This window comes from Panthera tigris, chromosome F2 (genome assembly GCF_018350195.1).
Source record: "Panthera tigris isolate Pti1 chromosome F2, P.tigris_Pti1_mat1.1, whole genome shotgun sequence".
Lineage (NCBI taxonomy): Eukaryota > Metazoa > Chordata > Mammalia > Carnivora > Felidae > Panthera > Panthera tigris.
This window is the reverse complement of record NC_056676.1, coordinates 46,949,956-46,967,107: the sequence shown is the minus strand read 5'-3', so window position 1 is coordinate 46,967,107 and position 17,152 is coordinate 46,949,956. Positions and strand designations below refer to the sequence as shown.

The 17,152-nt window shown below is 43.4% G+C and overlaps 1 protein-coding gene across 3 annotated transcripts in view; it reads right to left on the bottom strand.

The window, feature by feature from the left end:
* The window catches only part of GRHL2 (grainyhead like transcription factor 2), a 167,257-nt gene extending 159,954 nt beyond the window's left edge, over positions 1-7,303 (bottom strand). Inside the window, exons 1-2 of one of the 3 annotated variants that reach the window (XM_007073312.3) lie at positions 7,215-7,303; positions 6,710-6,797 (exon numbers count right to left, since the gene is read on the bottom strand). In XM_007073312.3, coding sequence (XP_007073374.2) covers positions 6,710-6,729 — 20 coding nt within the window. In that variant the 5' untranslated portion in view covers positions 6,730-6,797; positions 7,215-7,303. Of the gene's footprint in view, positions 1-6,709; positions 6,798-7,214 lie in introns of those variants that run through there. The other 2 variants (XM_042972700.1, XM_015535561.2) reach the window with 2 other exon arrangements.
* Between the last annotated feature and the right edge of the window lie 9,849 nt (positions 7,304-17,152).

The window sequence follows — 17,152 nt, the reverse complement described above, 5'->3', positions numbered from 1 at the left end:
GTCCTTTTTACTATTTACCATTAAAAGACTTACAGCATAAAATATAATTTCCTAGTGATGGATGGATGGATGGATGGATGGATGGATGGATACAGAGATTTGAACCAAGGAGCTGGGACTTCTCTAAAGGATGGAAATATGCAGGCCAGGTGGAGAAGAAGGTTAACCCGAACTTTGGGGGCCTCAATTTGAAGACTTGTGAAGCTGTCTGAGGGACTCCCAAGTACATGTTGTTGTTACTGAGCAACGACTAGTCCTCCTGGGCCAAACTAAAAATTCCTATTCAACCTGTTGCTGCTTGCTAAGGAATTTTTCCTGAACAAGTTTGCCAAGCCAATCACTACTCAATTTTAGCTTAGACTTAGTTGTTATAATTGAGCAGGAATCCTTGAATCCCTTTTGAAAAGGAGAGAAGGTCCACATCCTGATATGAAGCCAGGGATCATGAGTGGAGACTCTAAGTGACTTAGGATAAGGTTTCTCTTATGCTAAGAATAACTCAAAAGTAAACATTTTCCAAGGTTAAACTTAGTTGACTTAAATAAGGCAACATCATTTCTACTACCATCTTCTTAACTCTTGGCTCAGGTACAAGGATGGGATGCTATGCTCCATGTGAATGCTAAGAGAATGCAGTAAAGTTCACTGACTAAAATAGTACCTAAAATCAGATTCACATGTATCTCAATGCATAGACGCTATACATGTGTCCATTTCCACCAAGTACTATAAGGGGAAAAAAACAATCAAGAAAGCAGTATCAGCAGACAGATTAAGGAAGAAAGGAAGGAAGGGAGGGAAGGAAGGGGTACAAATTTGGCTCAGACTAGGGAGGAGGAAGTAAGAGGGAAAATACTCTTTATCCCAACTGTTCATTTTTTAACCAGAAATGTATGCCCAGTTATATCAAAGTCACAAAGAGGAACCAAAGCATTTGCTTGAGGCACCTGGGTGGCTCAGTCGGTTGAGCAACTGACTTCAGTTCAGGTCATGATCTCCCAGGTCATGGGTTTGAGCCCTGCTTCGGGCTCTGTGCTGACAGCTCAGAGCCTGGAGCCTGCTTTTGGATTCTGTGTCTCCCTCTCTCTCTGTCCCTCCTCTGTTTGCACTCTATCTCTCTGTCTCTCTCTCTCTCTCTCAAAAAAAAAAAAATAATAATAAATAAGTAAATAAATACTAAAAAAATTTTAAGTAGATTTAAAAACCTAACATCAAAATAATAATCTTTTTAAAATTATCTATAGATTTCAAACAAATACTTCTTAGGTTACTGAGTATTATTATTTAAATGTGCCTATGTATGTTGGACTTTGCTGCCTACTTGTTTAAATTCTCCTTTTGACTGCAGAGTCTAATAGAAATTGCTAGATATAGTGCTTCATCAACTGCTCCAGCACTTACTCTAATCCTCCTTGAATCAGAGGGCACTGGGCCCATTTGGGTGGCCTGATCCTGGTGGTCAGTTTAAAACAGGACCTATTTACAGGACAATAGACAGTGTACTACCATCTTATCAGGTAATACTTAAAGCTACCCTTAGCCCTAGAAATGAAACTGCAACCATCATCCCATTAAATCATTTCACCAGGAACAACATCAGATTCGAACTTGTTATCTTTGACCTTGTGCTACCGAATAGAGTCTAAATTCAATGACTATCCCTACAAAAAGGTGCACTAGTTTCAGGTTCTAATGTGAAAGTGCAGAAGGTCAAGGTTGACCTTCTAACTCTAACCTAACTCCCTGGTGAGTAGGCTCCAGCCTAAAATCTGAGCTTGACACTTAGCTACAAACCTGGCAGAGACCCACATGGGTGACATCACTCCAAATGAGGTCCTTAGCAGCTCTGGAAATATATGACCTGTCAAAAGGATCCCATTCTTCCAGAAGGGGCAGTTCAGCAAAACAACGAAAGCAAACAAAATTGACAGGGGGCCAAAGAATTCTTACACCAAATTGAAATAGTATCAGAAGTTGCTTAAACAGGGTAGCTCAAAGAATGTAAAATAAAGCTCCCAGGTTTCATTTCACTGACACAGTGGATATACACCTGAGTGTGTGCGTGTACACACTGAATTTATTATTTAAAGTAATGTTGAGTACTCACTTAAAGCATTATTTCACTGACACTATCATAAATTTACATAAAATATACCTGGGACAATTTATAAATTCAGATGCCCTGGCCCCTCTGATTCCATAGCTAGGGGGTGGGACCCAGCGATCTGTAGTTTTACCAAATGCCTCAGGTGATATTTTTGGAATCAGATGAGTTTGGAAAGCAATGATTTAAAGGATTTCTCAGAGATTTCTATTATTAAACACAATATACGTAAAGACAATAGTGTATTTATTAGGCACACATGTAATTTAACTTTTTTTTAAGTCAATCCAAATTCTTATTGTCTAGCATTTTCTTATTTTTCAATATGTTAATTTTGCCTGTATATTAGTTTACTTCATTGAAGCCACCAAGCTAACCAAAGCAGACTGGAGTGTCTCACTTCCAAACACAGTGGATAACTCGTGTTTCCTAAAGGATACAAGTTTGCACTGGATTAGGGCAAGAGGAAGGCAGGAAAGCAGGGTGAGAGAGCAAGCACCAGCTGTCCTTGGTCCCTCTTCTTCTGTTCCAGTTTCCAGGAATCTTCTAGGATATGTGAACTTATTCATCTCTAAATTAAGGAGTATATAGAATTTAATCCATTGTAGGGAAGAGAACACTAGAGCTTAACCATTAAACTGGTGCTACTTGGGGAAAGAGATAAGGCTGATGCTATTAGCTTATTATTTACTCACCTCTCCATTGCCAGAACCATTTATAATTGCCTATTTTTTAAATATACAGATATCTGGACTATGAAGGAGAGAACTGTTAGTTTACTTCATTACCATTATCTCTCTACCTCTCTGATTTATGGGCTCCTTTCTGAATATGCCAAGGACTCTCCTACCTCAGGGCCTTTGCACTTGCTCTTCCATGGACCTGTACTCTTGACCCAGGTATCTCCAGTGCATCTCATCAGAGGCCATCCCTGACCACCTTATATAAAATAACTCCCATTATTCTTAATCTCTTCGGTCTGCTTTGCTTTCCTTCATATCACTTATCAACCTCTATTTTGTTATGTATTCCTTCTTGATTGATGGTCTGTTTTTCCCCCCACTAGAATGTAAGCATCATGAGGGCAAGGACTCTGTTCTATTCACTAGTGGGTCTCAATGCCAGGATCAATGCCTGGCACTCAAGATACATTTGTCAAATAAATGAACGGTTTTTAGTGGTTTGAGGAAGATATGATTACTTAATGTTTATGATCTTAAAATACATTTTATATAGCCAAATGGAAACAAACATGCATGTATAAAACTAAAGAGTAAAAAAATTAATTAAAATGTTTTATCCCATTACTTGAAAGTTTATACCACATGAGATATCTATAACTTTGAGCAATTTCTGTTTCTTTTCTGGAATAATGGCCAGACTCCTTAAACCACATTGAATGCCTAAAAGTAATTGTCCTAGACAAAAACGAGGTAAGAAGGAGGATTGATATACCATGATCTGATAATACATTATTATATTTTCTTTGTGATTTTTTTAGGCACTTACCAGGTATTGCCTTAATTACAATTATGTCTGCTCACGTCTCACCTTCCACGGGAATGTAAGCCCCTGGAGGACGTGGCTCATCTTTATACATCTTTTTATTCTCTTATAATGCCTATCTGAATGTGTTGCAAATAGCTGGTAATCAGAAAACATTTGTGTAATGAAAAATACCTGTGGATATCAAAATTATATACATATATATATAATATTATATCCTCAATATATTTTGTATGTTTTGGCAGCAAAAAAAGTTTCTAAATCTATCATTGCCTTGCTAGAATACACAAGCTTGTTGACAAAGATCATAAATCTTCATAAAATTTAAGAGGGAACAGAGAATCTTCAAATATGTACAAAGACAAGCTGTCCTAAAAATACTTTGTTTTAATTAGTGATAGCATCAACATTACAGAACATAAAAAGCAGAACGTTTCAATCTGAAAAGTCCACAACCATAAAAAAGATGATGCTACTTCAGTTCAGACTTGCTAACTGGAATTATCTTCCTCTGCTAACCAAAAGATTACCTACACTTTGATGGGGTTTATGGGAAAATATCCTGTGTGTATTCTTTTAGGTTACTTCTAGAAAACATGCCTCCTAGGTGGTTTTCCCATGAAGCCGATAAAGCTCAAGCTTCAGGACTCTGCTTGCTGTAGCAGGAAGCCCCAGTAACTCGCTCTTCTGTCCTTTTTCTTAGCGCCCACACCCCGACCCCACGTAACTAACACACACAATGGCATAAACTTCAGGCCGGCGAATCCGGGACCCACCCCTGCCGGTCCTCGGCTAGAGGAGGACGTTAAGAAAACAAAGGCTATAGTTCCCAAAATTGATCCCAACGATCGTTTATTAATTTCAAGCATTTCTCAATAGCCCAGGCAAAGAGAGGCAATTGGGCTGCAGCAGTCTTTTATGGGTATCGTTCTTATTAGTATTACTTTTCCCAGGCTACAAAATTATGTCTTGGAAACTAGGATTAGATAAAAGCTATTTTCCTTAAATATAAGTAACCCCAAATAGTTATTACCCATAAAAATTAAGTAATGCATTGTGCTGAACTTTTCTCAATACTAAATACATCGTTTCTTGGCGCTAGGTCTAACAGGGCAAAAGAAACATCGACCCGTTTTCATTAGGAACTCATTTTGAGTCATGTTGTAATACAAAACTAAGCAGTGCAACCAAATGTTAATCGTGTGATTTAATTAAGGAACTGCAGTAAGTCTTTTCCGATTTGCAACCATTTTTTTGACACGAAGATCAAAACAATCCAAAAAGTTCTGCTGTCATCTCCGACTTCTGGCTACTGGAGTTTTCAAGCTCGAGTAGTGACTTCTCAGAGGCTACAGAGAAAATGTGGCGGGGGTGGGGTGGGCAATACTCCCACAATCACACACCTTCCTATCCCTACCCCCACTCCTACCCTCTTCCAGCGTTTGTTTCCAGGAGTTCTTCCCGTCCGCTGTGCAGCCAGCAGTCCGCTTTTCGTTGGTGGGTAAAGCGGTACCAATATCTGGTAGGGTTTTGTTGTTGTTTTGGGTTTTGCTTATTTTTTATTTTTAAGCATGACAGCCTGTGTTGCTCGATACGCCTACTCTACCAGCGGCTTTACTTTGAAGATGGACCGCCCCTCCACCTCTGGACAGGTCCTCCGGGCATTCCTGTTGCCCACTCAGGGTCCGTCAGTTTGGGACTGGCCCCGGGCCACGTCAGGAGAGGGTCCGACGGCGTCCCGGCGCCCTGGCCCCGGCGGAGACACCCTCAGGAAGGTCTCCTTGGGGTGGCCACACCAGAGCAAAGTTACCAGGCAGCAAGGTGGCCCGTAGGCACTTCCAAGAGGACTCAGCCAGTTCCCAGCCAGGGACGCGCCCGAGAGGGGGAAGGGAGTGTCGCCACTTAATCCCAAGAAAGGCCGCGGGACCCACCTCCGGCTCCCTCCCGCTCCCGCCCTCGGCCCCACCTCCCCCTGCTAAGCACAAAGCCGTCCCCGAGGCGGGGGCCAGGCCTGCGGGAGGCCGCCTGGACGCGACTGGACCGGGGCCGGGGGCCCGGCTACCCGCGGCGCGGGCCGCGCAGGCCGCCGATCCCGGGCGAGCCCAGAGTTCCCGTCCCGGACGGAAAGGACGCGCTTGCCCGCCCTGCCTTCGAGGCGCGGGAAGCCGGGCCCCGCCGCCCCGAGCCCTCCGAGCCCCCCAGGAAGGCCCGGCGCGACCCTCGCTGCCCCGCCAGCCACCCCAGAGGTGGCGGCCGCCGGCGTGGAGCGCCAGGGCCCGGCGGGCCGCGCCAGGGCCCGGGGCTCGCAGGGGCGTGCACACGCCGTCCGGACGTGGGTGAATCAAGTCGCAGGCGGCCTTTCCCGCCCCACGGAAGTGCAACATCGGGGCCTCAAATCAATTCCCCTCATTTCCGTAGGGCCCGGTCCTCCCGCACCTGCGTGAGGCGGCCAAACACCGCGGGAGCGTGGGGGAAGGGGACGGGGCGGGGGCTGGAGCCCCGCGACCCCGCGCCTCGCCCCGGCCCAGGGGCGCACACGCGGGCGCGCACACACGCACTCTCCTGCCCCAGTGCGGGAAGATGGCCGTTTCTGCGCCAGGATAAAGGCTCTTTGTTGCGCGCACACAAAAGCGGCCAAGACCCGCTCTTCTCGCAGGCCGTTTGCACACCTCGCAGGAACTCGGCTGAATTTCCAAATGGCCTTAGCAGCCTGAAAGCGGTAGGAGCAACTAAAGAGAGGGGGGAATAACAGGCCTCCCGCCCTCATCTACCAAAACCTCTGTCAATATGCAAGTATTCGCCCTGGGAGACGGGAGGTGAGACCATTCGCAAGGGAGGAAGAAAAGAGGAAAACCTACTTTGACTATCAAGGCCCAAAGGGGGGATTAAACATTCACATTCTTGTAGGGTTTCTCCCCTTAACCAGGGTAGAAACACAATCTGGAGAAGTCTGGATACACCAAAAAGAAAAAGAAAAAAGAAAGAAAAAAAAAAACCAACAATAGCAGCAACTTAAAAAACAAAAACAAAAACATAACAAACCAGTTGCCATCAGCCCAAAGTGGTAGTAGCAGCAGCCGGCGCGTGTGATCCACTTACTTGTCCGACTCTTGTGACATGTTTGATCCAATGAACTCGCTCCCCTTTTCCTGGAGCCTCAGCCTCTGGTGAAACTGGACTTTCAAGTCTGTGCAGGTGAAGGTGTGTGAGAGCGCCCGAGATGGCAGAACAAGAGCTACAGGTAATTCTGCTTTTCCGTCCCCCCTCACCACTCTCGCTCGCTCGCCCGCTCGCGCCCTCACCTAGCCGGAAAGGTGGGATAAGGGGGGGCCCCTCACATGGGGCCCGAGCTCGGAGGCGGCCGGGCGGCGCGGAGTCCTCCTGGAAGGTGGCAATGGGCAGCCACAGAGCAGAAAGTGGCGGACTTGGGCGGCCACAGGTAACTTTCTCGCAAGGAGCTGAATTCTTTCACTAAAGGATACAAGCCCGAGGGACGAGCTGCGCCGTGATTGGCTGCAAAGCTCCCTCAGGTGAGCTGCCATTGGCAGAGGCGCGCTCAGGTAAGGCCCTTCTCCAAGTGCAGGTAACTCACTCCGTAGTTTACCTGAGTGGAGCGGCGGCACGTTTGCAGCCCGTGGGAGCTGAGGGTCATTTGCTAGGAGTAGGCTTCACGCCACGCTTTCCTTCTTCCCGGAGGCCGGCCGCGTGGGGGGGGGGGGGGGGGGGGGGAGGGGGCAGGAAAAAAAGAAACACTTGCCACCACTAGGGATTGTGGGTCGAACGGAAGGCCTAAAGGAGAGCTGAACCCAGGTACCCCAGGCCAGCCGAACCGGAATCAAATGGGCAGCACAACCGCAGGGCTTTTAACACACACTTGAAGAGGACTTTTGACATTGTCGGAAGAGTGAGGGACCGAAGTTTACTTTCTGCGCCGAGGGGGGAAAAACACAAAGATTGCCGAGTCTGTTGTGTAATTGCATTTTTAACATTCTTATCCAGAGCAAACACTTTCCGTGTCCCGATGTGTAAAAGATACCAGGTAGATTACAGATTTTCACATAGGTGAGCATCCTTTCATGAGCTGGCCAGATGGCTAGTGGCGTGGTTTTGATGGGGTGAGGAGATTTGGGGTGAATAGACGCCAAGATGGCCCAGGCCTGCCTCTTCGATGGCAACTCTAGTCTGGGATTCCAGAGCTGCAAACAACCACTGAACCCCTTCTGTAAGCCTGTTGTCATTTGACGTTCCCAGGCAGGCATCAACATTTACATTGTAATTCAATAGAAGCAGCGACTACAAAGGTGCTTTATCCTTCCAGCTTAATATGGTTGCTATGGAAACAGTTCAGGATGAAACTGACTTTTTTGTGGTGCTGTTTCTCCTGTTTGGGAACAACACCAATTACCAAAGGTTTAATTTATAACCACTGTTCCTAAAGAAATATTTGTGAAAGTTCTGACAGGAAATCCAGTCCATACATATGAATAGTAAAAATAAAGAGGGCATGGAAGGCATATCCTGTTTTATTTCAAGTTAATACTAGGTTGCCAGAGATGATATGCAACTTCTGTTTTAACCTTTATGGGTCAGATATTTCCTGAGAATTACATCATGAGACAAGGTTTGGTTGTTCCGTGTTTCACGCTCAGCAAGTGAATTACAAAATTTTGTTCTTCGTTTTTAACCACAATATAAGCATACACACTTTTTCAAGATAATGTAATATTTTAAGACAGTGCAATACCTACCTTTTCCCCACCTTCTTAACCTCCTTTCTAGAGGCGTTCACATTCCACTTTTAGCTGTCTCTTTTGTCGCTGACCTCCCCATTTCTTTTTTTCTTTTTTTTCAAGATTTCATTTTTAAGTAATCTCTATACCCACCGTGGGGCTTGAACTCACGACCCCCGAGATCAAGAGTCACACGCTCTTCGGACTGAGCCAGCTGGGTGCCCTGACCTCTCTGCTGCTAAATGATTTATACTGCTGTCTTTTGATTTATCATTTTAGATGTGGTGCTTTGACCACCTGTTGCCTTTAGATAAGGATTTAGCTCTTTCAAAGCCCAGAATCTCCCCTTCCACTGTTCTTCCAACATAGCTCACTCACGGTTGAGGGCCACTAAGTAGCTGATGACTGTGCAAATACCAGTCACAGCAGAGCCAATTAGTGTACTGTGGTTGTTTTCTTTCTTATACAGCCTTTAATCTGTTTACTTAGTTTGTTATGCACGTGTTCTTATATTTTTTTCTACAACGTATCTATCAAATGACTATCACATTTATCTTCCAAATGATCAAACAATCCCATTTCCACCCCTCCCCCCCCCAAAAAAAAAATCCCTCCAAAAGTTCACTGTCCTCCTGCTCCAAAGAAGATGAATTCCTCTCAGGACCCACTGGTCAGCTGTCATCCTGGGACATTCCTTCATCTCCAGAGCAAAAACCCCATTTCTCTGTCCTACGCCTTCTTTCTTGGTTACCACTTCATTTTCATGGCACATGTTCCAGCCACAAACCAAGAAAAGGTACAGAAGGTAAAACTTGAAATGGCTCTGTTCAACCCATACTTTTTTTTAAATTTTTTTAATGTTTATTTATTTTTGAGACAGAGAGAGACAGAGCATGAACGGGGGAGGGTCAGAGAGAGAGGAAGACACAGAATCCGAAGCAGGCTCCAGGCTCCAAGCTGTCAGCAAAGAGCCCGAAGCGGGGCTCAAACCCGTGACCTGGGACTCACGGGCTGTGAGATCATGACCTGAGCCCAAGTCGGAAGCTCAACCGACTAAGCCACCCAGGCGCCCCTCAACCCTTACTTTAGATGGAAAGTTTGAACAAGTGTAGGATTCTAAGTTGAAATTCTTCATTAATAAGTTGATAAAAATGTGCTCTTCTATCTTCTAATATCCAGTGTTTCTGTTGAAAATTCCAATGGCATCCTGGTTCCCATTTCTTTGTGGCCTGGAATTTTTCTTTCTAGAAACTTGGAGAATAGTCTCTTTGTTTCTAATATTTTGAAATGTCATAATTATGCTCCTTAGTTCTCTAGTATTGTAAAATTTCACCACGTTGAAGGCTTTCATCAAATGTTGCAAACCGTTGACTCTCCTTTCATGCTTAAGAATGAGGTCATAAAACCCCACCAGAAACTATGTGTGAGGATGGGAAGGAGTGGGCTTGCTGTATGGTGATCAGGTGGAGGCTGTTTATTCTATAGGCTCTTCTCTTTTCAGCCCTTTAGTTTCTCTGGAGAAGTATCTGCAGTCTCTTGCCTGAAGTGACATTCACCTGGCTGCCAATATTCTGGAAGCAGTTCGGGGTTGGGGGGGGGGGGGGGGCGCCAGGTGAGTCACAGCTTACTATGCAGTTTTTCGTGTTCTTTTCTTTCCTGTAGGTGCCTTACTCCTGCCTTTCTTCATGCCTGGTGTACAAGTCTCTCTGCGGTTTCTCCAGCTGGAGGTAATCACCCAGCTGCAAGAAATGGGACAGGGGACCTGAAGGCCTAACAACTCCAAATGCCCGCATTCACTCAGGCCCCAGCCTCTCACCTCTTCCTCACTTCTGGGATGCTGGGACCTCTCATCAGCATTTTCTTCTGATGATCTCTGGACCCAGGGCACTCGGAAGCACAGTAGCATAATCTGGGCTTTTTCTGTACTGACCTCTAGGAAGACATGCGAGTGTAGCTTTTGCTGTTCTCTTAAAGCAGTTCCTACTGTTCCATCCACCCCGTCGCCCAGAATTGTACTGAAATATCTTTTGCAGATGACCCTTCCTTCATCCCCTTTGTTCCCGTGTATTTATTTTTTATGTCCCTTTACTGTCCTTTTTAGGAGACAATGAAGATAAACAAGTGTGAGTCCATCTGTCATCTTTAATTTGCAGCTACTTAAAAAATTATCCAAAAGCTTGTATCAAACTGTCCCAAATTTCTTGGTGCAAACAAAACCGGCATTTATGGCCAAACCTTTCTTTTTATTGGTCCGTGATGGTCAAGATTCCTTTCTTCTTCTCCAACATTATTCAGTCCCCAACCTAGTGATTGTTTATATAATGGCTGACGACTGTCTGTCTTTACTCGGAACAATTAGCACATCAAAAAAAAAAAAAAAAAAAAATGAACCTGGTATTTGCCAAAGTACACGTCACAGACTTCAAAGTTTCAGCACAGTGTAGAGCTTTGGTTGTCACTTTAGGTGGCAGCAACCAAGTAAATTTCCAGATAAAAAGCTAGTGATAAAAGGGTATTGCTTTTACACCAAACCATTTCATTTATAAGATTAAAGTTGTAGTTAAATTCCCAGCCAAGAAAAATGGAATTGCTTATTTTTTATTAGTAATCCTTAGCAAGTGTTATGACGGCTAATCACATTTTCCTAAAGTAAAACGTTTAGTATTTGATACTAAATTGTTGTTTCATTATGGTGAGTCTATTACAGTGAGACTTTGGGAGAAGGATGCCCCTTCTGCGGCATCTGGGCAGAAATACCGAGTTTTCAAGGGCTACGGTTCTCGTCAGACAAGTCTGGCTGCTGCTTGTTGGCCCCCTACACGTTACCATACACGGGCCACTACAGCCTGTCTGCCGTTGAATCTGTTGCAGAACCGTGTTTTGCACTATAAAAACCCAAACTTGTTTGATTGGCTTCCCAAGAGGAAACCTTGGGAAGAATGAAAGGTACCCTGGATGCCTACATTTGAAATCAACATATAGATTTATAACTTAACCAACTGAGCGGTAAATAGTACTTTTCTTGCAGTTTGGGGGCCACTTCTGTTTTTCCTAGTTGCATGGATATGTATATCTGCATCGACATTTACTCCTGTGAAGGCTCTTGAACTAGTGGTGTGGAATTCAGCTAATAGTCAGCTGGGGTTTGCATACTTCCTTCAGGAGAGAACTGTTTCCTGGGCTGGCCATTAGTAAAACTCGTGGTCCTGTTAAAACAGGGTGCACTGAATACATGTGTTTACTTCTTCCTGCAGTCCCACTGATAGAGGAGTAAGAGAAGAGCCTGACTAGTCTGTAGGACCTCATAAGGCAGAGCAATCAAATTTCCAGTTATCATTGAAGGTGGGAGTGTGTGGTAGGGCTGAAACCAGAGGGACTGATTCAAAATCTGGATACAAATCTGTTAGGACCCTAGGTCCCCACCCCCACCGGCATAATCAAGCTCCCATCTGTATTGGTTTACTAAGGCTGCCATAACAAAGTACAACAGACTGTGTGGTTTAAACAACAGAAATTTGTGTTGCATGGGTGGCTCAGTTAATTAAGCATCTGACTCTTGATTTCTGTTCAGCTCACAGTCGGTCGGTAGGTCAAGCCCCATGTTGCGTTCCCTGCTGAATGTGGATCCTGCTTGGGATTGGGATTCTCTCTCTCTCTCTCTCTCTCTCTGCCCCTCCCCCATTCGTGCTCACTCTCTCGCTCTCTCAAATAAACATTTAAAAAAATATTAAACAACAGAAAATTATTTTGTCACAGTTCTGGAGGCTGGAAGTCCAAGATTCAAGGCTTGTCAGGGTTGGCTTCATTCTAAAGCCTCTTTCCTTGGCTTCTACATGGCTGTCTTCTGGCTTTGTCCTCAAATAGTCTTGTCACTGTGAATGTACATCTGAGTCCTAATTTTCTTTTCTTTTCTTAACTTTTTTTTTTTAAAAAAGATTTTATTGTAAGTAATTTCCACACCCAAAGTAGTGCTCACACAACCTGGCGATCAAGAGTCGCACGCTCCACCAACTGAGCTAGCCTGTTTTCATGAGGCATTAGTTGTAATGGATTAGGACCCAGCCGTATGATCTCATTTTATGTTAATTGCCTCTTTAAAAGCCCATCTCCCAACACAGTCACATTCTGAGGCACTGGGGGTTACAGCTTCAGCACATGAATTTAGGGGAGACACAGCTCAGCCCACAAACCCATCCCTCTTCCACGGCAGGAGACAGAAGTGTCAGACTGAACCTGGAAGACTTGAGGCTTGGGTACATCAGTCATCAAGAGTGAGGCATTGGACTGAATAGCCAGGGGAGTAAGTGAAAGACCATATGCTAATTAGGGAGATACCATCTCCTGGCTCTCTCCACCTAGCTTAGGGAACCTGGAGCAAAGCTTATACCACCACCACCCATGCCTGCCCTCCATCAGTCAACAAGTCCTGTCCTCACCCAGGCAACTTCTAATAAGCTTTTTATGCCATGCTCTTAAGTATAAATACGAAGTCAATGATTGCCACACCTTTGAGAAGAAAACCTCCAAAATGGAGTATAAAGGCCAGAGCAAAAATGTAATTAAGAGAGTGATTTTGGAGCGCCTGTGTGGCTCGGTCGGTGAAGTGTCCGACTTGGGCTTGGGTCATGATGTCGCGGTTTGTGAATTCGAGCCCCGCATTGGGCTCTGTGCTGGCAGCTCAGAGTCTGGAGCCTGCTTCGGATTCTGTGTCTCCTTCTCTCTCTCTCTGCCCCTCCCTGACTCATGCTCTGTCTCTGTCTCTCTCTCTCAAAAATAAAAACATTTAAAAAAATAAAATAATAAAAAATTTAAAAAAGTGATTTTGAGGAAAACAGTACCGTACAGGGATGGGATAAAGATTATATAATTAATATATAAGATATTACAGTCATGAAACAAGAAGAGCATACTATTTAAAAACAATGAAACAATCATCAGAACCAAAATGAGTTTGCAGACATTAAAAATGTAAAAGCTGGAATAGAGACTTTTATGGTATATTTGAAGACAGAATCTAAGAAACCTCCCAGAAAATAGAATAAAAAGACAGCAAAATAGACAATACAAGAGAAAAAGATAAGAAAATTGCAAGAACGGTCAGGAAGATCTAATATGTGACTAACAGGTGTTTCAGAAAGAAAAAAATGGAAAAAAATGTTGGGGAGAAAACTTTTAGAGGAAAGATAAAATACTATTTTTGAGAACTTAAGCATTATGAACCTTCTGATTGGTCTGACCATGTAGTGCTCAGTACAGTGGATTCTAAATGATGTAAATTGAGGCAATAATGATTAAATTTCTGGGCTTACCTTTCCAGAGGGTAAAAATAAAATGAAATGAGCAGGGAAACAACTCAGACATAAAGGATCAAGAATCAGAATATATTAGCTTTCTCAACAATACTGCCAGCTTGAAGATATTAAAAGCAATACCTCTGAATACTGAATTCTAGGCCTAGACAAGTTATCAATGAAGAATAAAAGTAGAATAAAATTCCATTTCAGAAATGCAAAGTCTCAAAAGTGCCTCCCATGGACCCTTTCTCAGAAACATAGTGAATAATGTGCTCCATTAGGAATTAGGAGAACAAGGCAGAACCAAGAAAGAGATAGATGGTCTTGAGACTCAGAAAACAGAAAAGGCAATTAGAGGGAGGCCAGAATGATGGCTTTGTAGCAGACTCAGAGAGACTGTCTTTCAACAGAGGTCTCTGGGTGACAGTAGGGGGTAGAATCCAATGATTGCATTTAACACTGTGGAAAGTTGTATTGAGAAATTCTTTTCAGGGGGAGGAAAGTCTTAGCAATAGGTACAAAGGAAACTAAGTAGACAGTTAACATTCAGTAGGTCCAGGGGGAAAGAAATTATATAAGAATGGAAATTCGATCATAGTAATCTTAGTATGTACTTGGCTTGACAGCAGATAATAACCATATGATCATAATAATGGAAATACTGAATGGTAATGTATTAAAACGGGTGATAAAACTCAATCGGGAAGGAGGAAGACAATAGTGTCTCAGGGGTGAGGAGGAAGTGGAATGTTGTGGCAGAGAGTGATGTCATCTATGATCATAGAAAGTCAACAGTTGTTGCCTAAGTCTCATAAATCAAAACCTAGCGACATAAATATTAACAGTGGCTTAGAAAAATAAAATTTTGCTTTCGTCACCTTAATTTTTTTAAGTTTATTTTGAGAGAGAGAGCGAGCAGGGGAAGGGCAGAAAGAAAGAGGGAGAGAGAATCCCAAGCAGGCTCCGCACTGTCAGCACAGAACCCGAGGTGGGACTCAATCTCACAAACCGTGAGATCATGAGCTGAGCTGAAATCGAGAGTTGGTCGCTTAACCAGCTGAGCCACCCAGGCGCCCCTAGTTTTATTCACTTTAAAAAATAAAAGATCTGAAAGTTAACAGCTGCTCGCTTCAGTTCTGATGCTTAATTCTGGCATCTCTGAGATCCTCTGGGTCTTTTTCTGGTGGGCACAGATGATCTCTTCAACTTTAGCCATTGCATCTATGTTTAAGGCAGTAAGAAGGGGAAAGAGATGGTGTCAGCTTCAACTATGCCATCAGTCACGACAGCAATTCCAGCACTGATGTTAGAAGCCTCCGGTGCCTTCATGTCCTCGCCCAGAACTGGGGTCCCACAGTCACCTCCTTCTGCAAGAGTGGCTGGAAACATGGGTATCTAGCTTTCCCAAACCCTCACGTGAACGCAGGCAAGAAAGGAAAAATTGGAAATGTATTCAGGGTCAGCCAATCGGCATATTGTTTAGAAATGTGGAAGTAAATGTTAGCATTTTAGAAAGAAAGCTCATTAAATAAGGTCACCTCTTAGCAGCGGGATTGGGCAGTAGAGTGAAAGTGAGGCATGGATTGGTATTTTTCAATAGCAACACTATATTCTACATTAGTAGTTGATGTGATTATTTGACTTTTAAACCGATGGATATAGTTTTATACACATCTACAACTTATGCACATACACCTACATGCTTATATGATTTTAATCAAAATAAATTTTGAAAATAAAAGTACGAATTGCAAACATACCATGTTCCCTCTTGCCCAGGGACTTTGCATTTGCTATTCTATCTCCCTAAACTTTTGCTGTCTTTTCTCTCTCATCTGACTAGCTCCTAACTTTCCCTCAGATCAGTGCTTAATCATCTCATCCTCAGGGAAGTCTCTCTGGCTCTTCCAGATTAGAAATAGGTATATTGGGAAGATACATTTTCTCCATTATTGCTGTAGAAACATGCTCCTCTTCCTGAAAGCACCTGCCACACTTACTTGAGGGGCGTTTGATCATTGACCATCCCCCTTCACTAGACTCTAAGCTCCAGGAGGACAGAGATTATGCCTATTAATAGGCTCATCATTGTTTCCCCAGAGCTTAACACCTTACCTACCATTTAGTAAAGATTTGATGAGTGAATAAATGACCGATACTCAGAATCATGAGCATCCTTCCCTTTCTAGAATTACTCCATGGTTGAGGGACTTCAGTTGAGGGAAACACCAAACTGAGCACCTTCACCAGCAATATTGAATAAATAAATGAATTCCATGAGCATATATGGAGTACCTTCCATATTCCAGGTGCAGAACTGGGTTCCTCCTTTAAGTTTCAATAGTACTTTATGAGATAGGTAATTAGAGCAGTTAAGAATGCTTTCAACCACAAGCCAAAGAGAAGCCAGCTAGCAGGGGTTTTTACCCAAGAGTGGTTAATTTATCTTACACGACAGGAAGTTAGGATGAACAGAAGGATGCAGTTGCTGGTATTCGATTGGCAACTCCATAACTCAGAGGTCTGGGTCAGTGTCTTTGTGCTTATCTACCTCTCAAGTAAAAAGTATCATGTCTTCACACAGCCGAACTTAAAACCAAGGTAAAGGTAGACAAGGCACTCACTTCAGGCATGAAAATCTTTCCCAGGATCCCCCATCAAATTTTACCTTATATCTCATTGGTCAGCATTGGGTCACATGACCAGTATAGATGAGGAGCTGGATCCACCTTGGATCCATCAGGAGCTGAATCAAGGAATCTTCACTCAACATTTGAACATGTAAAGGTTATTTTAGCAAGAAAGAAATGAAGACTGGCCTTTGGTTAAAAAGAAAAAAAAAAAAAAAAAAAACAACGGATACCACAGTACTGATAGCTTCATAATCCAGATGGTAAATTTGACCTTCATTTTGGATCAGGTAGGTAGCAGATCTGGGATTCAAATCTAGATCTGCCTGATTCCAAAGCCTGCACCTTGCCACTTCCTAGCCTTGAATGTGAAGAAGTTCTTCCTGTATCAAAATGTGGTAGTTTTTGTCAGGAATGACTTCATAGAAGACAAATACTTTAGGCAAGGTTTTGAAGAAAATAACACAAATTGATTTGATGGAGAAAGTGAGAGGATAGTTGTAGGGTATTAATACTTTCACTCTCATAAAAAAAAAAAATGGTTTTCATGTATCCCACTGACCATCAGAGCATCTCTTCCTATTTGGGGAATTGTTATTGCTTTGATGGTCTAAATGAACTATAAATAAACTGAAAAGAGGCGACGTTTACCCAAGGGAAAATGCCAAAATGAGAACCCAGAGACCATGGCTAGGGCTATAGCAGAACAGAATGTTCTCTTTGAGATTTTTAATGAGGCATGCTCACTGTTGATGCTTCGATATACTCTTGAAAACGTCTGTACCTGGGAAAACATGTTCAAATAACCTAATATCATGACTGTCCCTTCCATGTTTGAAAACCTTGAGCAATTCCTCAGCACACATAGGGCAATCTAATCTAACCTAA